The sequence below is a fragment of the Xenopus tropicalis genome, chromosome 6 (genome assembly GCF_000004195.4).
Source record: "Xenopus tropicalis strain Nigerian chromosome 6, UCB_Xtro_10.0, whole genome shotgun sequence".
NCBI classification, from domain to species: Eukaryota; Metazoa; Chordata; class Amphibia; order Anura; family Pipidae; genus Xenopus; species Xenopus tropicalis.
In genome coordinates this window covers 77,499,574-77,526,377 of record NC_030682.2, presented here as the reverse complement: position 1 = coordinate 77,526,377, position 26,804 = coordinate 77,499,574, and the positions used below count along the sequence as shown (strand labels likewise).

The following is a 26,804-nucleotide window of genomic DNA, read 5'->3' as shown; positions in this document are numbered from 1 at the left end:
CTTTTAACTGGCAACAACTTTTTAGTCTACTGAATAGGAAATGCTTGGTTTATTTATTTACTTACATTCTCCAGCACTGTTTAAACCCAATGGTAAGCCAAGTAAAAGAGCACAATTTTAAATTTGTGGAAAGTCAGGAAGTTGACTAATCAGCGTGGTTATCCTAAGCACAGTATGTGATAGGGAGCAAAGGTGATATTAAAGTCAATTGAATGAAATAACTTCATTTTCTGCACCACTGCATGCTACGTAAACAAATAATAACTGAGGCATGTGGATGATCTGCAATGCTGCTATAATATGCTCACAGCTGAAGACTCAAGTGCATTTTTGAGGAACATATAATTCAACAATACATCTGATTACATCTGAGACTTATTTATGTTCTATTGAACTGCTGTATATTGGCAAAAGTGCACCTATTATTGTAATTCCTATAATATAGGAAAACAGTAAACTATTACTGCTTGGAAATTATCCCAACTATTTAATTTTGGCTGTAGTTAACCAGATCAAAGAACAGGTGCAAATCCTTTAAAATGCTTGTAAACCCAACCATAATTCTGTCCCACTGCACCCCCTAGTTTTGCTATAAAAGTTGCTGAAAAATGTAATTATAGATGCAAGAAATTTTACCAGTGAGAATTCTACTGACCAAAAACCTCATTATAAGTGCAAGAGACGTGACCAATGAGAATGCTGATTCCCAGCACTGTTGGGCATCTTGCTGTTATCTTTGTATATAGAGATAATCATGTTATTTTTTCCCTTCATTATATGACACAGGAATCAGACTTAGGGATAAAAGACAGACTTATTTAGTGCTAGAAAACTGTGATTAATGCTCCCAACTCCAATTGCAAGAATAAGGAATATGGAGCCAGATTTACACAGATCATCTGGGATTCTCATTGGAGGATTTTGTTTGCATTTTAATGCAGCCACTGGCCCTGGAGATTTGGAAAATTTTGATTGTGAAATATTGCTGTAAGAATACAACCCTGATGTAGCTGGACTACAGCTCCCAGCATGCCTCACCCTTGATTATATGTTACATTATTCTGGGATTTGTAGTCCAGCAAGAGCTGAGTTAAGTTTGGTTGAGCAGTGTAGCAGGGATTACATCCCCATTAACCATAAGCATTACATTTCCTTCATTTTGCAGTATTACTTTCTTGACCTTTTTTTACAGCTGCCTATTAATCAACTGTAAGCAGTTGAGCATTTTTAAGGTATATTTACATAGTTACATGGTATATAAATTAATGTTTTATGGCAAATTTTATTCTAAAGTGTAAAAACATTTTATTAAAAAAAAATTTAAACGAATATTTTGCCACTCTAAATATTGTCAAACTAAGCAGGCTTAATTGAAAAACATGTACATTAGAATCTATGGTGCTACAGCAAGTAATCAGTTAACTGACCACAAGCTCCTTAACAAACATGGTTTTGATTAGGTCTATACAGGAAAAAAATTGAGAGGAATAATTGGATACACGCTCATCTGTATGAAAACATTTTCCCCACAATTTTATTTTATCCTAAACTGACTTAGGATGCATTGATTTATCAGATATTAAAGATCTTGTACCAAGTGGAGTTTCTCTGTACTGAAAAAAAAAATCTTATCCAGAAACATACAGTGAAATTTGAATGTAAACAGAGAGACAAAAAACACAAATGGTGCTAGTTTGTGACTTTTAAATTATTTTGGCCAATTATTTATACCCTCAATCAGCCTTTAGCAAGTCCTTAAAGAACATTGTCAAACTGATGTATCCATTGAACCATAGAGTATAAAATATTAAGTATATTTCTCTATAAATACATGAACTGACAAATATTGTCAAAATGGAAAGCAGCATTAACATTTAACATCTATTCCAACAAGCCTCAGCATAAAACAGAGATAGACACATATTTTTATTCACAAGGAAACAGATGTCAGATATATTATCAAAAATCATCCCTCAACAATACCCTAAGGACTGTTGCTACAACCAATACATAAATAATATAAATATAAATATACCTGACACTATACTGTGAGCACATTTGATTTAAACAGGGAGTTGAAAATTCCAAACTGAAATATAATGTCTTTTAATAATAATTTTCATTTTTTTTCCTGCATTTCACATTCTTTCTTTTCTATCTTGGTATGAAAATCATGAATCATGTATTAACAACTGGCTCCTCAAATGTCATTGTAATGAATTTTCCTCTAAGCTAATGCATAGCTATAAAGAATGACACAGGTAAATGGTGGTCAGGACCCAAGCAGTTGTTTTGCTACACAATGAAGGTTAGTTTTCAAAACTCCAGCACATTCACATACTGAAAATAATATGGATCTGAATCTTGACTGCCCAGGATAAGGGTTATGTTAACCTACATGTCTGTGTGTTTTAAATCCACTGGATAACTATTAGTCGGCAAGCTTTTTGATAGTAGGGCAAAACTGATTTTTTTTGAAGGAATGATGTTTGCTTTATATATAAATCATAAATGTTATAGCTTTTGGAAATAGTATGCTTTAAAAGATAGTGATGCCAAAATTGGCCAAGAGCTTAAGTTTTAAGTTATAAACAGAGCAGGATTTGATCAGCAAATGGAAATGCTTCTGAATTACCCAAGGTCATAGGGCAAATATCATTGACTTAAAACTAAACCAGGTTGAAGGGAATGTTTAAAGCATCAATTTCAAGGATGGTATTTATGGAAGATGGCATTTTAGAGATATTAAATGTTTTATTACACTGCTCAGACAAGCAGTTTGTGTTCTGATGAAGCTAGCTGACACTTTGAGGCTATTTGTTGAACCAGTACATTACAGTTGCTGATTATTGTACTCGGGGAGCATGAGGTCATTTTTTGCACATGGGGAAAGAAATAAGGTGGAAGGACTAGAGAAAAAATTATAAAGCTGATTTTAAAAAGCAGACACTTTTTTAACATGAATTGCAATTTGTTATTTATATATCCAAAAAGCTCCAGATTACAAAATTGCCTTTTCCCATTTTGTCATATTAAAAAAATATATATTTTTAAGTTTCCTTAAGGCATTGTGATCAAATCCCCTATCTAGAAAATACCAGGTCCCCAACACTCCCTATAACAGATGCTTATATTTATATTTATCAATGATGCAGTTCAAAGATAACTGAAGAATCGCGCTGTTTTTCATTTGTTTTTTTTAACTATTTTTTCTTCTGTTCTTATATCCTAGGGCAACGATGTTCGGATAATTATTGGGCAGTTTGATGAACACATGGCAGCAAAAGTCTTCTGTTGTGTAAGGAAAATCTAATATAGATACTGACTATAATTTTTCACCAGGCATGGATTTGCGGCAAATTTCTACGAATCGCCATTGGTTGCCATGGCAAAAGTTTGCCACACAACAAAAAAAAGGCGTGCTCAACAATTTTTTTATGCTCGTCATCTTTTGCAAATTTTTTGCCATTTTGCACATTTTTTTCACAGTTTTGCAAATTTTTTGGTGAAGCAAAATGGGACAGATTCACTCGTTACTACCTAGGGGGCCTATTTATTATGCCGTGTAAAACAAAATTTTGCAAAAAGTGGTGTAAAAAATATGTAAAATTAATTACAAATTTTGCTGTCCAAACACCAGATTTTACGATTATTTATTATATAATTATTATGACTGTAAAGTCATTATAAGCAATGATGATAGACATAATTATTATATGCCAATCCTTAGGAGCTTTAGTTGAACACCCTGCCTATGCCTTGTTTTCTTTTGAAATATATATGTTATATATTTCACCTTGTGTATATATACTTTTGTATATGTATATATATATATATATATCAGATGATGCAGTTTGCATAGGTGATATACCAAAATAAGTACATTATTTAATATAAGTCACACGATATTTATTGTACTTGTATCAGATAATTACTGAGATATGCTATAATTTTTTTCCTGAAAATTAATAGTGATAAATAGGCAAATGGTATATGAGGCATATATATATATATATATATATATATATATATATATATATATATATATATATATATATATATATATATATATATATATATATATATATATATAAGGCATATGAAACATTATTTAAAAGAATGTGGTTGTGTGAGTCAGAAGGAAATCCCCCTTTTATAACAACATATGCTGCTGACTAGTGATGAGCAAATTTTTTCGCTAGGCATGGATACGCAGCGATTTTCCACATTTCGCCATTGGCGAATTGTTTCCAGAAACCTCCATGAAAATTTGCAGGGGAAAAATGCTCAGCGCGTAAAGTTTTTTAGTTGTGCATCAAAGTGGGTGCGGTCATGTTAAAATTATGTGCATCAAAAAATAGTTGACTAATAATAAAAATTGCGTGACTAATATGTTTCGCAAATTTTCTTGCCATTTCGCAAATTTTATGGTTAAGCAAAACGGGACAGATTTGCTCATCACTACTGCTGACTAAATGCCTCCACCTTTTCCTGCATTTGAAAGAAAATATGTTCTCTCAAACTTTACATATAAAGTTTGTATCAGTTGATCAAGCACCCCCAAATATAACATTTATTGTCAAAAAAATGTGCTATTTTATTTGAGATTCCTGTTAATGTTCCTGTGTAAGAATTTCAATCATTGTAATCTACAAAACGTATCTGTCTTCTGCTGTGTAATGTACGTTTTTGCCCTATTTGACTTGCCCGAATGACTGCCCTTTATTTATAGACCTTTATTTGTATATTTTTCTTTTTATAGCGCTACTTATGTATGCAGCACTGTACAGCAGAACAATGACTTAATTTATATAAATTGCATTTATAGTTTTAAAGAAAACACACAATTTACACCACTGCAGGTTAACAGTACATTATATTTAAACATTTTAATTTTTGGTGTTATTGGACCTTTTAAAATAACCTAAACATTTCTAATATTTCTAATCATGCCACGAGTCTACAGAGGCTTTTGATCTGATTTTGTACTGAAAATTATATCTGGGAAGAAAACCCAGGATCACTCCTAAGGTCTCCACTGACATGTAAGATCATCAGGGCTGAAGTCTATTACGTTTTAAAGCAAAGCCAGTCAGTTTTCTGATTAGCATCCAAAATACAGACCCTAAGGGGCTGATTTACTAATCCACGAATCCAAATCCGAATGGGAAAAATTTGGATTGGAAACGAACATTTTGCGACTTTTTCGTATTTTTTGTGATTTTTCTGTCGCCGTTACGACTTTTTCATAAATTGTCGCGACTTTTTTGTAGCCGTTACGACTTGCGCGAATTGTCGCGACTTTTCCGTAGCCGTTACGATTTGCTCGTATATTGTCTCGACTTTTTCGTATTGAGCGCTCGTAAACGGGCGGGCAAAACTTTCAGACTTTGCATGATTTTGGAAGCCTCCCATAGGACTCAATGGCACTCTGCAGCTCCAACCTGGCCCAAGGAAAGTCACGATACTGAAGCTTGAATGAATCTGAAACTTTCGTTCTCGGCGCGACGGCTATGAAAAAGTCGTGACAATTCGCGCAAGTCGTAACGCTACAAAAAAGTTGCGACAATTTACGAAAAAGTCGTAACGGCTACGAAAAAGTTGCGACAATTTACGAAAAAAATCACAAAATACCGATCATTACAAACAAAACGCATTCGGACACTTTTCGGACATTCGTGGATTAGTAAATGTGCCCCTAATAGTGATCATTGGCCATTTTCCCAAGTTTCCTTTTACTATTCAAATGAATGATGAAGGTATTTCCTCAATCAAAATGCTTTTTGTATATTTAGAATCCTAGCCATAAAGCATGACAGGACTGTTAGGGCTTTCCCAGAAATTAAGTAAATGTATTCACATGACTACTATATAGTGCTCCCCATACAAGCACAAACATTTATGCTCACATTTATAGCAAATAATTCCATTTAATTTTGAGTGAAAAAGCCATTTTGGACAAACAATAAGAAGAGGGGCTGAAATTATATATAACAACGAGTGGACTCAACATGGACTGGGTTAGAGAAGGTAATTAGTTGCATATTCATGTACAGGTATGGGACCCATAATCCAGAATGCTCAGGACCTGGGGTTTTCCGGATAAGGGGTCTTTACCTCATTTGGATCTCCTACCCTATGCCTGCTAATAAAATGATTTAAACAGTAATTAACCCAAAAGGATTGTTTTGGCTCCAATAAGGATTAATTATACAGTATCTTAGTTGGGATCAAGTACAAGGTACTGTTTTATTATTACAGAGAAAAAGGGAATCATTTTAAAATATATGAATTATTTGATTAAAATGGAGTCTATGGGAGATGGCCTTTCTGTAATTCGGAACTTTCTGGATAAGGAGTCCGATACCTGTACTGTAAATCACAAGAAATATAAATGCAAATGTTGCAACTGCCATTGAATTCCCCATTTTATTCCAATTAACGTATGACCTACACTGGAAGAAGTGCTAGTAAATTTGCTGCACAAAGATCTTTACCTCTGTATCTGTGGAAATAGGAAAACAATACCCAGTAATTGTTATAGTGAAATGCACCACATTAAAATTAATTTTATATTGTATATATTTTTGTCTGGCTACAAATCAAACAGTCCTTTAGCATGGATAGGGTTACCACTTGGCCATTTAAAATTAGGGAAAACCATAAAAATATAGAAATGCTGGCAACCCCAAGCATGGATTCCCACTAGGATGATTGCTTTCTTTGCGTAAATAACTGCAGAGGGAATTAAACTAAAGTTAGACTCATTGTCTGAGGCTTGGGTCGGTAGGCCAGTTTCAGTAGCTGACTGAATCCTCCTGCAGCTCTTACAATTACTATATTATGCATGTGAACCGAAATAAGCAAACAACTATTTTGTGGCTACATGATCCATTTATTGGCTGGATGTTATGGCAGTTTTTAATCATAATTCCTAAGTCACTTGCTATAGCTCATTTTCTATAACATCAATGTGAAATGCAGCAGGTTACATTATATGTGGGATAATTACCAGCAGCACTTCTCATTTATGACTGTTACTGGAATTATTACTGGCTCTACAAGCAGTGGTGATCAAAGCGCTTTAAAGGGTTGATTCACTATAGTGCGGTAACACTTATCGTTAAAATTGACGCGGAAAAAACGCGTGATTCGCTAAAGTATTATCGAATGCGTTAAGTCGCATATCGCATGCGTTAAATAGCGCGCAACCGAATGTGTTAATTTCACCACATTGCGTTAATTCTCGCGCAGAAATAATACTAACGCATGATTCATAAACACTTAGACGTGCTAAATATCGCATTAGTCTATGCGAAAATTAACAGGCGGTAATTATAGAAAAGTTCAGTTCATGAGCTTTTGGCAACACAATATGGACTTTGCAGTGTGATTTATTCAAGTATGTGTTGGCCCTAGAGTGATGCATCTTCTAGTTTGCAGGGAAATGGTCATTTTCAAAAAAAGTAGTTTTAGGAACGTAATGGTGTGTATGGTTAATATGGCGTGCACGCGATAAGTAACGCACGTGCGTTAATTAGCGCGTGCGGCTAGTAGTGTGCTGCATTAATTAGCGCGCGTTGCGTCAAATACCGCACAAAACTAGTCTTCGTGACTTAAATAACGCACGTAGCGAAAAATAAGACGCAATAAAATTTTTAACGCATGCTATAAATATCGCAAGTTTTATCGCACTTTAGTCAACCCTTATGTGACATCATTTATAGGCAAAGTGGTAGTGATATTACTAGTCTGTTGCTTTGTCCACACCTCCCACATCTCAGCAGTAGTAATGTAATTGTAATGTCATATTTAGCACCAAAATTTGATCCATGCTGAATTAAAGCAGAATAGCATCAGTGTACAATGAAACGGTTCTAAGTCCCTTAATGCTTGCCTCTTGTCTTATATACTTTTGCTATCATTTTGTGCTTTAATGAAGAGTCACACAACAGTGATCTACATAAAGGATTTTTTATTTCTGTAGAATTCAACATATTCCCCCTATTGTTCTGCTATCAACTAAATATCTCCCCAAAATAATACTATTTGCTTACTGGACCTTTGCAGTGCTAATATAGCTAATATAGTCTTTTCATTCCCATTTACGAGAAGGCTCTTTTGATAGGTTTGGTTCTCTTTCAGAGGGACTTTGTTATCAAATAAAGAGCAACATACATCTAAACTGAATCCAGAGAGAAAGATTAACATATTTATTCCTTTTATAGGCTTTTGATGAAGACATGTATGGCAGTAAATACCAATGGATTATCCCAGGATGGTATCAAGCGTTATGGTGGCAGCAAGCTAACACTTCAACATGTTCCACTAAGAACCTACTAACTGCTATGGAGGGATACATCGGAGTGGATTTTGAACCATTAAGCACAAAGCAAATCAAGACAATATCTGGACGGGTGAGGAAACATATTTCAACACGGATCCTTACTACTGCTATTTACATTTTTTTTCTTTGAAAAATTTATAAAATGGCAAAACTTTGCTGAAATGCATTTGAGTAAATGGTAATATGCTTTAACATATACATTAATAAATATACAAGGCAGGTCCTTCTTAGAAAAGTTCCTTTCCACTATGCTACAACTGTTCTTAGGAAAAAATGAAGCACCTCTTCTACCAGTGTAAACAACCCTAATTTGGCTAGCCTATTCCCATAACTGAGATGTTCAAAACCTCTTACTATCTTAGTTGCTCTTCTCTGGATTCTTTCTAAATCAGTAATATACCGTTTGAGCACTGGAGACCAAAACTGCATGGCATATGCTAGATAGGGCCTTACCAGCGCTGAGTGAAAGAATAACCCTCTCCTTCCATAAATCTATGCCACTTTTAATACAGCTCAAAACCTTGTTTGCCCTTGCAGCTGCTGCCTGGCATTGCTTGCTACAGCCAAGTTTATTATCTACAAGGACTCCAAGGTCCTTCTCCATTATGGAAATAAATCTATCTCCTTAGATAGATAGGGGGAGGGCTGAGAATTTACATTGGTTGATGTGGAAGTCAAGGGGCAGATAAAAATTCTAGTTCTGACATGTGTGGATTTGTGTCATTGGAAAAACTGCAATTTCACTGCAAAACTGTACCAGGCAAAAATGTATATCCTATACATGGGCTTTAGAGACAGTGAGAAAAGAAAACTTGTCTCCTGGCTGCAGCAGGTTGGGACTTTGAGGTTTATTTTGTGTTTAAAGTCATTGGTGTTGGGGGGTAAAAGGTAAAAGTAAAAGGTAAAGGTAAAAGTTTTAATTTTAGGGGTAATAAATGTGTCAGACCATTTAAAGTTGTAACAGGTAAATGATGAGATAGTTGTGTGAACAAACAAATCAATAATATATATTCCTTCCGAAAACCGGACAGGTTGCAACCCTAAAAGGGACAACAACAGTCCTTTGTTAAATGTATATTGAAGCAGTAGAATTCTTAATGAATCAGATAAGTAAGTGTAGGACTGGCCAGAAGGGATGACTTTGACATAGTTGTCCAGCTTGAAGTGTATTGCAATATATGGAAAAAGAATCCCTGTTTTGCTTAAATGGGAGGGCATTTCTTGGCAGCTTAAAGGACATGCAAAGCCTGCATTTGCCTACAATCAGTTAGGGACGTCTCCCCCACCCAAATGGCATCATTTGTACTGCATATATCCCCTCCTCTTGCCAGCACCATCACATTTTCCTAACGCAAATAGCAGTTTTCACCTGGTGCCCATTTTTCCTCTGATACATAATCAGATACATTTAAATCTGCAAGCAGCATACACACAAAGACCTTTATTCAGCCTACATTTCATCAAGAATACAGGCTCACACAGGCACAACTGTCTTTGATAAAAGTTCTGCTTTATTTGAGCACTGTAATGGTAAAGCTGAGCTCAGGAGAAAAAAATTGAAGCAGACAGCTAGAGCTGAGTTTCAATGGGAACCAGCAATGCCATCTCTTCCCTGGCTGCTAGACTGGGGGGCGTGTTTAGTAATCTGAGCTTAGAACAACTGAGCATGCCCACAAGCCAGAAGCCAAAGCAAATTCCCGAGGGGGGGGGGGGCGAGTGGGTTACAGGAAGAGAAGGAAATCTAAGTGATTAAGGAGATGTTGCAGCCTTATTATTAACCTCTGGACAACCAGTGTGGCAGGTATTAAAAGATTTCAAACAGGCTGTTCACTGATTAAATTTTTGTGTGTGGGGTTTACATGTCCTTTAATGCACATAATGTCTTAATGTCCTATATATATTGATAATGGGTGCAGAGGGTTTCTTGTTGTTGTCTATATGTACTTTGTGGTCACAACCTTATTGCACCCCCACCTAATGGTTTAAAATTTAGTGGTTGAGCACAACTTTCCCTTTTTTGCTATAGTTAACCCTAATAGGGAAACCGTTTATAGTTTCTTTTCTTTTTTAAGATTTCTGGGGCTCAATATAATATACAACATTTTCCCAAAATAAATGCAGCTATTATAGGGGTCATAACCAAACTACCCAATGTAACCAAAAATACATAGAAAAATAACAAAAAAACAAACAAAACTTGAGACGTGTATATATATTTTTAAAACACATTTGCCTCTAAGTATGTTTTGCTCTTATTTCTCTTATCCCCTTCATATAGACACCACAACAATATGAAAAAGAATACAATGAAAAACGGGCAGGTGTTGAGCCAAGCAAATTTCATGGTTATGCCTATGATGGAATATGGGTTATTGCCAAAACATTGCATCGAGCCCTGGAATATCTTTATTCCTCCAAACAACGTCAAAGGATCCAGGACTTCAATTATACTGACCACAAGCTGGGAAAAATATTTTTGGATGCTATGAATGAGACAAATTTCTTTGGTGTAACGGTAAGAACATTTCTACATTCTTTTTTTTAATAATTATGTACTGTGAATGATTTTAAAAAAACATGTTTTTTTCTTGGCTAATAATTTACATTTTACATATAGGTTTAAAAGTAATTTTTAAGGCATCAAGCGATGCACAGTTGTTCAGAGACTTTTTTGCACCCGATACATGGTCTATTCCCAGTATATGCATTTTGGTTCATATAGAGGTATGTTCAAACAATCAATTCAGGACACATGGTTTATATATTGTTAGCTGCATGCTGGCATCATGCCACCTATTATTAATGGTTTTAGAACACACACTGATATACACAATACGTTTCCTTAAACATAAATCAGTGTACCTTCATAATGGTTTCCATTATTTTTAAATGTAAACAACAGCGGAAATCAAAGAACAGAATTTTAGCTAAAAGCAACAGCACAAAGAAAACTACAAATCACCCATATAGTTGAGAATTAGTCTTCCTTTCCAGTGTAACTACTTAGTAGTTTTTGCAATATTCTAGGCTGCCATGGGAGCCCTCTTAATAAGTTGACGTTAAAAACCTCCTTTGGGAGGCATCCGTTTTGAAAATGTTCCACCTATTCTAGTTTCCTACATGCCTTGTGGCAGGCTTGCCTCTTGTATAGAGAAACTCTTTGCTGATTTTGACATTCATGTATTTGACTGCTTTTTTGCAGCTTCTCACCCTTCAAAGAATATTCCTTTCCTCAATAGGTATCCTTTTTATTAATATCTCTGTCGCATTGTATTTGAAGCAAAATGCAGAAAGATGAATGTCGCAATTTACAGAGAAGAAATATGTTTTATTTAGCAGATACTGACTCTTTAAGGACATTGCTAAGTTATTTATGCGTTTCCCTTTTACTCTACAGAAGTTTTTTCACTGCTTGCCAATTAGAAAGTTCTTTTAAAGGAGAGGGAAAGGCATTTTGCAATTTTAATGCCAATAGATTAGCCACATCAGTGCCACCTAGAATGCTATATTTAATCTGTAGAAAGCTTTACCATACCTGAGTAAACAGCCCTTCTCTTGCTCCCCCCTCCCATATAATAGCATCTGCCATTTTAGCTTGGTCTCAGTAACTTTCCCCACTGCAGCTCTAGCCACTGGTAGCTCAGATCACACCCCTTTTGATGGGAGGGGGAGTGAATTCTTATGAGAGGGGGAGAAGGAAAAGGAATAGTGGAGAGAGCTGTGCAGACTTGGGCCCATGAAATGAAGGATTTTTCTGATACCAAAGAACATGTTTACACAAAGGAAGACAAGAAATCCTGTGTTTCTTTTGATAGAGGACACGGTGCAGATTTTCTGTGAGTGCTTATCACTGTATTTACATAGACCTTTCTGATAAAGCTTACTTCGTTTTTAAAGGAACAGTAACACTAAAAAATAAAAATGTTTTAAAATAATTAAAATATAATGTACTGTTGCCCTGCACTGGTAAAAGTTGTGCGTTTGCTTCAGAAAGACTACTGTAGTTAATAGAAATAGCTGTTGTGTAGCCATGGGGGCAGCCATTTAAATTGAAAAAAGGAGAAAAGGCACAGGTTACATAAGAAGATAACAGAAACTGTGTAGAATACAATGGGAATCTATGCTACTTATCTGTTATCTGCTTAGTAACCTGTGCCTTTTCTCCTTTTTTCAATTTAAATGGCTGCCCCCATGGCTACACAGCAGGGTGTTTATATAAACTGTAGTAGTGTTTATGAAGCAAACACACAACTTTTAACAGTGCAGGGCAATACTACATAATATATTAATCCTTTAACTTTCCTTTTCCTTTAAACCATCATGGTGCCCAATCCAGTTTACCTACAGTTTTCATAAAGTTTGCTTATTGTATTTAAGCTTTATTCTTAGTTTGTATTTTTTTCCATCTAAGTACCTTTATTTCCACCACTGAATAATATAATCTGCATTATTACTTAGTGCAGTTAAGTTGAGCTCCAAACATCTCCGGACACGATATGCTGCTAAAACCAGGTCTTTATTGTTCCATCTGTATATGATATAATCTCTCCCTTCAGCTACGGGTTCGGGGCCCTGAGCACCCGGACCAATTGTGGACTCTGGTGAGCGTTTTCTGATTCTGCATTAATTACAAATTTCCATTGGGGCCCCCTAGAGTTTCCTTACAACTGCGCTAGGTCTGGGGTGTTCACACCCAGACCTATTTATTTATTTGGTACGGGTTTTGATTTGTTTGGGGCTTCAGTGTGTTATTCGTTTATATTTACTTTGTTATAAATACTATTTAGATTAGAGGCTTTATTATTAGTGCAGTTAAGGACTAAATAAATTCACAGCTTGCTGTTTTTCATGCAAAATTAGGGTCTTTTTTTCTTAATTTTGCTATCTAGCTGTGCACAATTTACCATGTTGTTCTTCAATGACGTCATAACAATTATATTGAAAAAACAGAGACAGTGGGAACCTTTAAACATAAAATAGTCATGGCCACCCAAATGAAGGTGAAAGAACTAGCAAGCTGTCTGAACTGTTAATAGATGTAACATTAAAAAAAAATATTATTTTTCACAAGATGTTATGGCATTTTTTAAAATTACCCTCATCATATCAGAAATATAAGGTGCCTCATTAATTTAAAATTACACTTTATAGGAGCCCCTATATATCCTTTCTGGTAAGTCTCTGTGTTAGATGAGTTAGACAAGTAGTGGGTGTATCCTGATTGTCTTTGTAGGTTCACATATAATTCACATGTAGAACAATAATTCACATATAGGGGCCGATTCACTAAAGGTTGTTAATGCTTATCGCATACTTTTTTGCATTAAAAAGTGTGCAATAATTAACTACCGATTCATCAAATCATTTCACATGCATTAACTACGCATATTGCATGCGCAAAAAAAACGCATTATCACAAAACGTTATTTTTATCGCATTGAGGTAATTATCAAATAGAAATAATACTAACATGATTCACAAACACATATGAAGCGGTAAATGTGCAAAATATTGCGTTAATCTGTGCGAAAATTAACATCTACTTGGGGTAGGCCCCATAGTACTGTAAAAGACTGTTTGCTTGCTAAGGGACAGAGGGACATAAGCTTTCTATGCCGTGAAATGCGCTGAGCAGAATAGGAGCAACTGACTAAATGCAATTCAACTATCCTCCTAAAGTCTTATGTATGCTATGGATGCAGTTCCTATGTGTTTCACAATAATGGTATCTGATCCATGCCCTCCGCTTCCTCAGTTTTATTTTGATTACCTGGCCTGCTTCTAAATTTATTCCATTAACTAATGCACTCTACAGCCTGTATTTTAATCAAGTCATTTCCCTTAAACATTCAATTATCTCAGACCAATGCATTCTAATTTTTAAAATAACATATTACACATGTGTGAAGGGCCTACAATATTTGAAATAAGCAATGTATCTAGTGTGTTATTTACGATATGTTGAGTTACTTGTAATAAAAAACACAGTAAATCTGTGCAGTTTAACCCTTTTAGAGCCAGCAGAAAGTCACACTTTATATGTGACACAAGGCAACAGATTTTTTAAAACATTTCCTTTTAGGGGTTTATCTGGGGTAAAACATTTAGTTTATCTAGAAAAACTCTTTCTAGAACATAAATGTATGACAGAATTTTTTGTATAATTCTTGTTCTGTAATAGTATATATGACTCTAAGCACGTAAAAATAAAAAAAACACTGATTTGTTTTTTTTTGGTTTTTTTTACACTGTATGTGTTAAAATACAGCTGATTTAGAAAGTGCCACAGTACACAATACCTGCAAGCTATCAGATTTCTGATTAACTGCATCTTAGCTCCCAAATGTCCTTAGGTACGCAGATAAATCATGAATATCAAATCCAATTGTTTCCTTAAAGGAAAAGAAACACTACTGAGTAATTTTTTTGCCAATAGATTAGCCATAATAGTGCAAGCTAGAACACTGTATGTATGTTTGTTTAAACACTTCCCTGCCTGCATGCTGTTGTCTGGAAGCTCTCTGCTCAGATTACAACAGGGAGTGGGGGGAGGAGGAAAAGAGAGAGGGAGAGGAGCAAGTTGTGCAGGCTTTTGCCCCTGCCTTGAAGTTTTGAGCAGTAATAAGAAGGTCTGATACTGAAGCGCATGTGTACACAATAGAAGCAAGGGAATGCAATGTTTCTTTTCACAGAGGACTCAAAAAAGCAATACTGAGTGTTTATGGCTGTATTTACATAGACCTTTCTTATAAAGCTTACTTAGTTTTAACTTTTCCTTTCCTTTTTGTAACTCAGATTTTTTATTTGCCAAGTTTGAAAGGTTAGCACAAAATACATTTGAAACATTTCATATCAAAATATCCGGACAGTCGATGATTAATTGACATTTTTCTTTAGTGTATACGAAAGAAAAACATAGTATAAACATATACAAAACAAATAAAACAATGAGTAATTAATTCCAGACAATATTTTGTAGTTCTACAACCTCTGTGTGGTCTATTACTAATGTATGGTTTTAAATTCCATTATGGTATTTATGGTGGTTTCTGATCTCCCCTGAGGGTTCAGTGCGAAATAGGCCTCCCATGAGGACCATATGTTAGCGTTTGATTGTGCATTATTTGTTATGTAGGCTGTCATAGTTTCAAATCGCTTATTATTTTCCACTCTTTCTATGACCTCGGATATACTGGGCACTCTTTGTGATTTCCATTTGGAAGTAAGTGCTAATCGTGCCGCTGTTGCGAAATGGTTTATCAATTTCTGAACTGGGCGTTTAAGTTTCGCTACAGGTTGCCCCAGTAAGAAATGTGGTAATTTGATATTGAGTGGCATTACACCTTTCCTTCCCTTTTAACAGTTTAGTCTTTTCAAACCACATAAGGCCCCATCCACAATATGCAGTGCAATTGATAAGTTGATAAAGGATATGGAAGGTCTCAGTTCTGAGGAAAGGTTGGGGTTGTTTAAACTTGAGAAGAGGGCTTAAGGAGGCAACATGAACACTTTGTATCAAACGTTATATAAATATATATAGGGACCATACAATAATCTATGTAATGCTTTTTTCAATAGTAGGTCCTTCTAGCAAACACAATCTCATTCATTCAGATTATAAAAAAGCAGGTTGCATTTTAGGATGAGGAAAGGGTTTTTATAAACAGTGAGCTGTGGAGTTGTTGAATTGTCCCCCTAAAGTCAGAAAAAACCCCACTAAGGATTTAATTATAAAAGTCACACATAAATAGTAAGTTGACCATAAAAAATATATATTTTTTTAGAAAGCACACATTCTAATAATTTCAGTATTGGGAAATATTTTTTTACTCCACTCTACTAAACAGGAAATTTTTATTTTTGTGATATTTCTGAAAATCACGGCAAACCTATAACTTTAAGGCATCTTATCTAAAACATATCCTCGTGCAAAAAGTCATAACATCAAAAATATAAGTACCAGGTTTAATGCCCCCTATACAGTACATATGATACTATATTTTTTCAAGCTACCCCAAAATGTATACATTTTCATGACACCAGCTCCTGCAAACACATCACACTGCCTGCCTTTTATGTGTTCTAAAAGCCCCATAAAAGTAAGTTGATCGCCTAAGACCATGTATTTTTGTAAAATACAAATTCGGAATTATTCAGAATTGGTACTTATGTGTTTCTATTGGATATTGCAAAGCTTTACTAATAATTGCATGTTTATGACATTTTCAAAAATAGATTCAAAGCTTGCAATATACAGCATCTTAGTCCCCAAGTGCCCTATGTAAAAAGATATAATAGCATCAAAATGAATGCCAAGGATCTTCTGAATATTATAATTTCCAATATGTGTAGCTTTGATAAACAATATGTTATATAGAGACTCCAAATAGCGATTGCAAATTTATATGGCTTATTCTTCACCCACTGCAAAATAAGCACGTGTTTTACTTTTTAAGAATTCAAAAGATAACTTTAGAAAACTAATTTTTGGGAAGAACACACTGTAAAAAATTAAAAATTGGTAATAAAAAATTTCCAATCAGCTAGCAATTGCGGAAATCTTTTTGATTTCTACATGAATTTGCAACCTTTTAGATGCCGAAGTTTTACATTTGCATTTTAGGTTTTCGAGTTTCTGAACCATAATACAAATTGTAAGAGTTTTAGCACTAAAAAATTTGAATCATGAGAAAAAAATCAAACTTGAACATTGATAAATCACCCACTTAGGCATCACCATTAAACTTTGGCTTAAAGTAAATTAGTAAATTATTTATATATGTGGGAGATAAAATTGTCAGATGCCAAATTTATGATATACTAACTAAAAAGTAAATGCCAAAAAGAGAGATGCCAAAATATAGTTGGATCAAAGTTATAACCCTGCATTGCTCTATAAAAAGCTTTTGAAGGTCCCAGAAAGCAACCACAGTAAAAATGCCTGGCAGAAAAAAAAATATGAGCATAGTCAAATGTACTAGCTAATGCACTAGCAATACATGGAAAATGCTCATAGCAAATGTACATAACACTAACAGGGATGAACAAGAGGGCATCTATGTATCAGGGCTGTTTTTGTAATGGAACTATACACCTTTCAACAAGCAGCACTAGTGATCTGGAAATTTTGCGGAAAATTTGCAAAACTTTGAAAAGCGGAAAATGTTGAAATGATGAAAAACATATTGTTGTGCACGTCAAAAAAAATTGTTGCGTGCGGCAAAAAATTGTTGTGCATGGCAAAAAAATTACGCACACGTAAAAAAAGTTTTAAAGATTTTTTTTTAACAGATTTTGTTTTCTGTCAGTAACATGGGACAAAACATTTTCATTTTGCAATAATTTCTGATTTCTTAAATTTAACTGACCTAATATCTTTCTATGAAGCAAGCATAAGTGATTAAAAAGTTTGCTAGAAATGATCCTCATGGGGCACATGATACTTTGAAACAGAAATAATTTTCTTCTTTTACACATTTGCAGTAAAAGGAGCTTTTAAGTAACAGATATAGCAGTCATAAACAACTTGAAATACAGAATATAAAAATGTGTATTAGTTTGTGGCTGTCTATTCAGAAGAGTGTGCTTTCCCAGCCAGTACCTGCAGTCGTTAAACCTTTTGGATTAACTTGCTTAGCCTGGAGTGGCTCCAAACTTGTCAGGTCTAATATTGTTCATTGGATCGGTTTTTCATACATCATTGCTCCTCTTTTCTGGCAGACACAATTTCAGTTCTAAACTAGTTTACTTCCTTAGAGAGGTGTCCCAAATTGCAGATAAAATTCTTGGAGTATATAAAATGATTAACTCCTCTATTGCTTAAAATGATCAAATTTCATGAGGTCATCTATGTTATGCCACTGATCTAGATACACCCCCTTCTTATACCATACTAATGTGCAGCTAAAGATAACTAATAAAAGAGAAAGCACAAGAAAAAAAATAAATGAAGGGATAATTGTAAAAAGACAAGTGTATGGGTATGTGGAGTTGAACTCCACTGTATGCATTTACATAATTATTCATTATACACAATAGAAGTTCTATTATTCCTTGAATTTCAGATTCCACATTGATCCAGAGGTCCTGCCCCTAAATTTAAAAAAATATGTAATTCTTCCATATACATTTCTGTTTCATGATCTAATCCACATTAAATTCCTGCAGTTCTGTTCAGCATTATTTGTTACTTCTTCTCTTATCTTTTGTGTGGTTTGTGAAGGTTTACTTTTGCCAGCCTCCAGTTATGATCATACTTGTAGTTTTGAAAATATTAGTTTCAATCACATCTATGAAATACTTATTCTAATTTATCCCACAGTACTGTTACTCTTGGGGATGGACTGAAGTTTCTAAAATCATGTTATTCCAGCAACAACTAGCTTAACTTTAATTCTCAACCTGAAGTCATGTGAAAGATTGCTTGAGCTGTAGTCAAGGAACATCATGTTTGTTTATATATATTTAATTCAACATTTAAATGTTTTTGAGTTTAGAATTGCATTATTGACTCTAATGGCATCTCCTGCTTGTCTGCTTTAGAATCTATAATATTCACTATAGACTACATTTCTGCTTCCCATTCTCTGGTATTCTTCCAAAAACTATAGTCTTGTTAAATAGTTTGATGTGCATCTTTCCTAATAATACAGGTTTTGTTTTGCAACTTTGTACCTTTTATTAAATTGCAGCTGTTGTTAAACTACAAATTCAAAAATATTTACATAAAGTCATACAAAACATGCAGAATGATCTAGGTTGTTGATGAAAGGAAATGTGCAGGACATGTGATTCACTACGCACAGACTATTAACACTGTAAATGCCTACTGAGGATGAAGGAGAAAAAGTAGCTTTCATTGATATTCCCACCAACTCTATTTTTCATGAGAGAAGAGAGACACCCTAAATCTTGAAGGGTGTTGGGCACAGGAAGTCCACAACATGGGAATTTACATAATTTATTTCAAAAACAACAAAAACTACTAAAATCAGAATGTTGATAAATGGGCCTTATAAAGTATATCTTTATTTTATAAGCAAGCATAATAAACAATGATCCTAAAGGGAAGCAACATGCATTAATAGTATAACCCAGCGTTTCAATATTTAATGCACATAATATAAAACAAATATGCACCTACTGAACAGCAGGTGTATTGTATCTCCTTTCTCCAATTCATTATTATTATCCAAATCCTTTCTAGCAAAACACATCCACTTGTATTTCATCTAAACAGAGATAGCTGTCATTTCTACTAATTTGCCTGACTTTTAGGCAGCAGATGCCACTGGATGGACTTAATTGGTGGTTTTGACAACAGAACAATGACAGCCCAGTGGAGGCCAGGCAGCATCAATGTTTTATTGTTTTTCTTTTATAGCAAGCAAGACAATATATGTGCTTCAGTTGCTTACCAGTCATGGGGGGTTGGCCTAACCATTAAATTGAATGGGGCCCTAAGATTTCTGATAGTCGTCCTCCATATCAAATTTTACTGAAGCTGTCCTAGACTCAGAATCAGCTTTATAAGTTTTGTAATTGGATGGCAAACAAGAACTGAAAAAAAACTAATACACAACTTAACTGTGGTTGTTCTGAAAATAGCAATAGGGATCTGTAATTTTTCCATTGTGCTCATCATTTAATTATAATTATGCATAGCAATAAAATATGCTGGTAAAAGTCTTAGTTGTAAAGTATTTTTAAAAACATAATTTAGTATTTCATTATAAGAACTTGGATAATGTTATCAGAATCTTTTATGTTCTTCCATAGCATTTTTCTTTATAATACATTTATAATATTCCCTTCTCTGCTCAGATTCAGTAACACATGCTCTCTGTAACAGCAGTTGGTAAGTAAACTGTGAGAATTCATCATGCTTAGCACAGCATTCCATGAACTTCTCTCTTCTGAAAATGAATCAGTAACTGCTCATTAAACACGCTCTCTGTCATGTATCAAGTAGGTTCCAGATTCTACTTTTGACTGATTATCAACTCGGAAGATTAACTAATTGTGAGCAGATGGCAAGGGGAAATTAAAGCAGTACTGCAAAGATCCAATATTGATAAGTATTTAAGTAGAAAGAGATTATGTATTATAATGTTATTTAAAAGAACAGGACTATGTAGAAGTAAAAGAAATGTACCTAAACAGAACTCATTTCATGGCACTATGCAGAATGATCTGGAGGTCAGTGTTTCCCACTGTGGCCCTGCCAGTTAGGAATGGAGTTCCATGATGCTTTAGATCCTAAAACTGTTTTGAGGCTGCAGGTTGCTTCCACTACTGCTTGAAATTCCTTATTCCTTCCTCTTGCCAGGACAGCCAATACAGTTTTTAACCATTGTCAAGTACAATACAATAGACACCCATAGGTAATAAAATAAATATATAAATAAATTGTGGTGCACACATAGAATCTTTAATACAAAAACATAATGCAAAAACATTTGCACTTAATCTGATATGTGCACACAAGTTTTTGAAAAGTGCGCACGTCGTTTTAAAAATTGTGCACGAAAGAAATTTTTAACACAGCCAAGAAGAAATTAGGGGGAACTTTTTTTTACATTTAAGGAACATGTTGAATTACTAATCTTATAATTCAGCTGCTCTATAATCTGGAATTTCAGCAACTTTTTGGTTGCTGGAGCCCAGTTTACTATAGCAACCAGGCAGTGCTTATGAACAGTAAAGGGCCTGAATTAAAAAATACCTAATAAAAAGTAACAATACCAATATAATTATAACCTAATAAAGCTATAAGTATATCAATGTAGAAGTAGTAGATGAATGCAAATTTTAAAAATATAAAAAATTAAGATCAAAGTTACTAAGAATAGGACATGCAAAAAGTTAATATAAAGGTGAATTACCCCTTTAAATACTACAAGTCCTTCTGCTACTTAATGATATAGTTACATAGTTACATAGTTACATAGGGTTGAAAAAAGACCATTGTCCATCAAGTTCAACCCATCCGAGTAAACCCAGCACACAACCTATACTAACCAATCTATACACTCACATACATAAACTATATATATACAACCAGTAATACTAACTGTAGATATTAGTATCACAATAGCCTTGGATATTCTGCTTGTTCAAAAACTCATCCAGGCCCCTCTTAAAGGCATTAACAGAGTCTGCCATTAACACATCACTAGGAAGGGCATTCCACAGCCTCACTGCCCTCACCGTGAAAAACCACCTACGCTGCTTCAAATGGAAGCTCTGTTCCTCTAATCTATAGGGGTGACCTCTGGTGCGTTGATTGTTTTTATGGGAAAAAAGAACATCCCCCAACTGCCTATAATCCCCTCTAATGTACTTGTACAGAGTAATCATGTCCCCTCGCAAGCGCCTCTTTTCCAGAGAAAACAACCCCTTTCCAGAGAAAACAACCCCTTTCCAGAGAAAACAACCCTGGACACTTAAAAATGTTATAAAAAAATTGGCAGAGATCACATAAAATAGTGTGTCATGCTACAGTAAGTCTTGTCTATGATGCACTGCACAATCATGGAGGGTTTAAGGAAGAAACTACCTACAAAGTATTCACAGCTTTTCATCATTTGTGTGTTTTAATTGTACTTGCATTGGACATACTAGCGGACTCATTAATCTGCAGTGGATACAAATGCATACAGCTCTGGAATAAAGATTCAACTGCATGAAGATAAAACTAAATGTAAGCTTGAGCTCAATCAGTACAAATGGTGAAAATTAAAATATGAGAAACTTCAAATAAAATTCATGAACTGAATGGAGGAATTGTATCTTTACAGTGATTAATTTAACTTGTCACATCTAGAATAGACAAAGATTTATCAAAGTCTAAATTTACAGCTTGTATACTGTGCTATTAATCTTTGAAATCAGAGTATTAATTGAGATAGAACAACTTTAAAAATGAGCTATAGTGGTCTTTAACACCTTTATTCATACCTATATTTAGTCATTTTGCTGTAAAATTTGTGATATATCATAATGCTGTAGAATTCGTGTGGTTTTTACACATTATGTATGATGTAAAAGTATGAATTTTAGTGTATAGGGCTTTTAGATACTCCATTTTATTATTTTGCATAGATAGGACAGGGTTAAGCATTTTGTCAGGGCTTATGTGTGGGTAGCTGTGAGTTTAATGTTTGAAAGGGAGAGGAGGGTAGCTACAGGCATATAATGTTTTTTTTCTTTTTATTTAATTTGGAACTCATTCATGCAAATGTTGCTATAGCCTATAAATATATTTCTGCATTACCTGAAGATTTTAAAAAAGTACAAGATTTTATTAAACCTCATTAATAAAAATATTATTCAACATTCAGTACAAAAGAACTATTCCGAGTCAGCTACTCAATAAATGTGTAATTTATTGTCATCTCATTGAATTTTATTCAAATATTTACTAATAGGGCCCCTATGGAATTGGTGGTGGGGGGGGGGGGGCTCATTGATTTGATTGCTCATAGACATGTGACAATTCAAAAATTCTACCATATACTTATTAGTAAGTGCACCTGCAATCAGTAAAAAAACTCCTATAGCATTTTTCAGCCAGCAGTAAAATGCCTGAACCTCTTCTTGAAGCTCAATGCACATATGACCATATGACTGACAAGATGGCATCGATAGTGACTGTTTGTGCCCATTACCATTAGAGTTTTTTGCACTAGCAATTATGCAACATAAGTTTACTGCAACATTTTTAAACAAGTCTGTAGGACTTTTACAGAAATTACAGAAAGAGATAAACTGCAACTTTTTTTTACTCACTACTGTACAGGATTTCCCTCTCCACTGAGTATAATAGTTATTTCCTTGCTTTACATATAATGCAAGTAGTAAAATCTAATCCAATTGCAGTTAGCCATTTGAAAAATAAATCTGCAGTGATATTTCCTAGTCAATATTCCAAAACACAATTTACACGCTTATCTACATAGTTACATAGTTAAGCTGAGTTGCAAAAATTTCAAGTTCAACCCCCCAAAGGGAACCCCAGCACATACATAGACCCATACTGGCCTTTCTATACATGCACATACATAAACTATATAAACCAACTTCAATACTAATTGTAGATTTTAGTATCACAATAGCCTTGAATATTATGCTTGTTCAAGAAATCATTCAACCCAGATATTAAAAGAATCAAAGAAAGAGGCAAAATTATGTTTTTCATCCCTTGAGTTAATGCCCTTTTTTATGCAAGACAGCACTTTATTTGCCTTAGTAGCCAACTTGTTATCTACAAAAAATCCCCAGATCTTTCTCAGCTAATAAACGTCTGTCATTACAACCAAAAGTACATAATTTAATATGATCCTCCCTATTGCTTTGCTATCAACCAAGTATCTGTCAATATTTTTTTAAATAATACATTTCTTATCCAGAAACCTGTTATCCAGAAAGCTCATCTTCCTATAGACTACATTTTAAACAATTTAGTTTTAATTAAAAATTATTTCCTTTTTCTCTATAATAATGCATCAGTATCTAATACTTGATTCTAAGATATAATTAATTCATATTGGTGGCAAAACAATCCAATTGAGTTTATTGAATGTTTAAACAGTTTTTGTAGACTAAAAGTATGGTGATCTAAATTACAGAAAAAATCCTTTTTCCAGAAAGCCAGAGTTCCCAAGCATTCTGGATAATGCCTGTATCTATTTTTGCCTTTATATTACCTAATGTAATGTTTTCCAAAAAAAATGGTGCTTGTGGCTTATTCCATACAGTATATTAATTTTTAGCAAAGATTGGCAGTTATTTCTGGCTTTATGGCAGGCATTCTAGAAGTATTCTCATAATTAGCTCTAGAGTCTTATGAGAGAAAGCAGGGTCAATTACCCTTTTCCTCAATGGCTCATTAACATTTACTGAACAGATGCCTGTGGCATATTTATCAATGAAAGTGAAAGAGATAACAAAGCTCAACCTGAGGCAGAGTAAACAGATCCACTAATCTTATAAACAAAACAAATGTCTAAAATTTGAATTTCTAATGTAAAAGAACTCAAAACTAGGGAAAAAATATAGTGCTCACCACTACACCATTATTAGGCGTGGTGCAATGAAGGTGTGGCCACAAAATTCATATGTGCACAGACAAGAAATCCTCTGCATTATCCATATAAATATATTAATGGACATTGAGGCATTTTGATCACAAAATAAATAAAAAAAAATAACATTTCAAACAAAAAAAGCCAGAGCCATCATTGTGTCCCATGTCCAGAGGTTGACTAGAAGGGGGATTAAAAGGTAGCGAATAGGTAGAACTAAACAACTTGATTCTGCACCCCCAAAATGAATGTGAAAGTTCCTACTCATTTCTATATAAGAAAATAAAAGGAGAAAAACTGTACTTTGTACAATAGGGACTATGTCCTCACATAATGTCATGGTAGAAAATTATTAGATCAGTAGTAATGAGCGAATATGTCCCATTTAACTTTGCCGAAAAATTTGCAAAACTGCTGAAAAATTCCATTTCAACGGTGGAAAATTTGCAAAATGCAATTACCGCACTACTTTATTGGTGCGCACATATTTTGACACGATTGCCATTGGCAAATTTGGAATTTCGCAGCGAATTCATGCCTGACTAAAGAACAAGCTTTGAATTCCTTTGGTAGCCAATTTACAAAGAAATTGAACAATGCTCATTTATATCCTTGCTATTGGATACTTTAACAGTTGCTGATTTTTTATAGATGATATCCAGAAACAATTCATTCTCAATCATAGTCGTCATTTCTCATACATTTCAAAATGTTTAATTTGATGACTGCTGTGTATTCTCACTAACTGTGTTACCCATTGCAGCACAGCGTACATGATGCAATTTATCAGATCTGTTTAGCAAGTTGTCACTTTAGAAGCCTGTTATCAATGAAGGAACTTCTTGACAAGGGGACTCCTCAATTGCCCTTCGCTTTCAACCATCCCTCTGAACCCCATTGTTACATACCTTAATAAAACACCAGGAGCCAGAAATGGGTAAAAAGAGGCCACAGTATTTATTTACATTTTATCAAATAAATAGGACCTTGCCAGCCTCACCCCAAGGCAATATTCAAAGCCAAAATTCCATAAGAGATTGCTTCTATGCTCTGCTGTTCCTTACTGAAGACTTGAGATTAGCACTATGTCATTATATCCACCACTGAGTATTAGGCTGGCTCTACCTACAGAGAGGATGGCCCCAAACTCTGCTACCAGTAGGAGCTGCATCTCCCACCATGAGAGAAGTTCAGCAGCCCTGCTGCCAGTCCTGAATCTGCAGGGCCTCAATGATAGGAAATCCAAGCAGGCTGTCACCTAGCACAAGCAGTAGTAGCATCTATATCAATCAACCCACCGTGCAGTCAAAGGAGAGAAGCTCCTTTCTCCCTCTTCTAAAATTTCCTGTGCAGTAATCTGGCAAGGTCCTACCGCCACAATCTGGCAAGGTCCTACCGCCACAACGAGCCCAACTGAAAACCTGCAGAAAGATATATATGATATAACCTTCAGTTGGGTTCGTCCCCACCATAACTTTATAACTATGTTATAAAACATTTCTTTTTGTATCACACATACTGTACCACAGGATGGAATGAAATTGGCCATTAGCTCTATGGTATAATTTTTTTTTTTTTTAAATATCATATGTATGCAAAACATTAATAAATACTTTCCTTTATTGAAATACCTTTAAAATAATCTTTGACCGAGTGCAATAACCAACATGGGCAGCTATAGATGTATAATTTCTTGGACACGTTCTTGGACATGTTACAGCAAAGCAAAACTTCCCACTAAAATGCCTGGCATATCAGCCCAAATAATTCTAAGCTAGAGGACTTGTACATGCCTACTCAGAGGGTAAGGTCATCCAACCACTTTGCCATACTGGTCCAGTAGCCACCCATCCATAATGTGAAGAGAGACCCCAGCTCTGAGGGTACGGCCAACCAACCAATCCACCATGCTGCTTCCGTAGCAGCCCTTCCACGTTGTGGATGCCCAGCTTTGAGGGTAAGGCCAAACTGCTCCTGTCGCTGCTCCCGTACACTCTGCTATGCTTTCGCCACTGCCCATCCCTTTGTGTAGAGACCTCCATCCAGCCTCGCAAGCCTAGCTCATAAGGGCCCAGCTCAGGGAAAAGGTCAACCAGCCACTTTTTCTTAGACTTTGATATTATAGTCACTGTAGTGACAACTAGCCACAGAAAAAAAACAATGATAACCTTGTCGAGAATGGGGGCTATTAGTTTCTTGCTTGCTTGCTTGTACACTTATGCCTTGATCGCCCTCCCCCCAGGTGATCATCTTATGATATACTGACAATGGGGAACTGCTTTGTGCTCAGAAAATTTAAAAATAAGTTTTATGAATTAAAGGCTAGCATTGTGCCAGGGAGCTAAGTGATCAGCTTAAATATATATATATAT

General features: G+C 34.9%; 1 protein-coding gene across 1 annotated transcript in view; it reads left to right on the top strand.

Annotated features, from left to right (window-relative positions):
- The window catches only part of gabbr2 (gamma-aminobutyric acid (GABA) B receptor, 2), a 349,687-nt gene that overhangs the window by 167,202 nt on the left and 155,681 nt on the right, over window positions 1–26,804 (top strand). Inside the window, exons 5-7 of the mRNA NM_001016007.3 lie at window positions 3,233–3,298; window positions 8,229–8,417; window positions 10,626–10,862. Coding sequence (NP_001016007.2) covers window positions 3,233–3,298; window positions 8,229–8,417; window positions 10,626–10,862 — 492 coding nt within the window. The remainder of the gene's footprint in view (window positions 1–3,232; window positions 3,299–8,228; window positions 8,418–10,625; window positions 10,863–26,804) is intronic.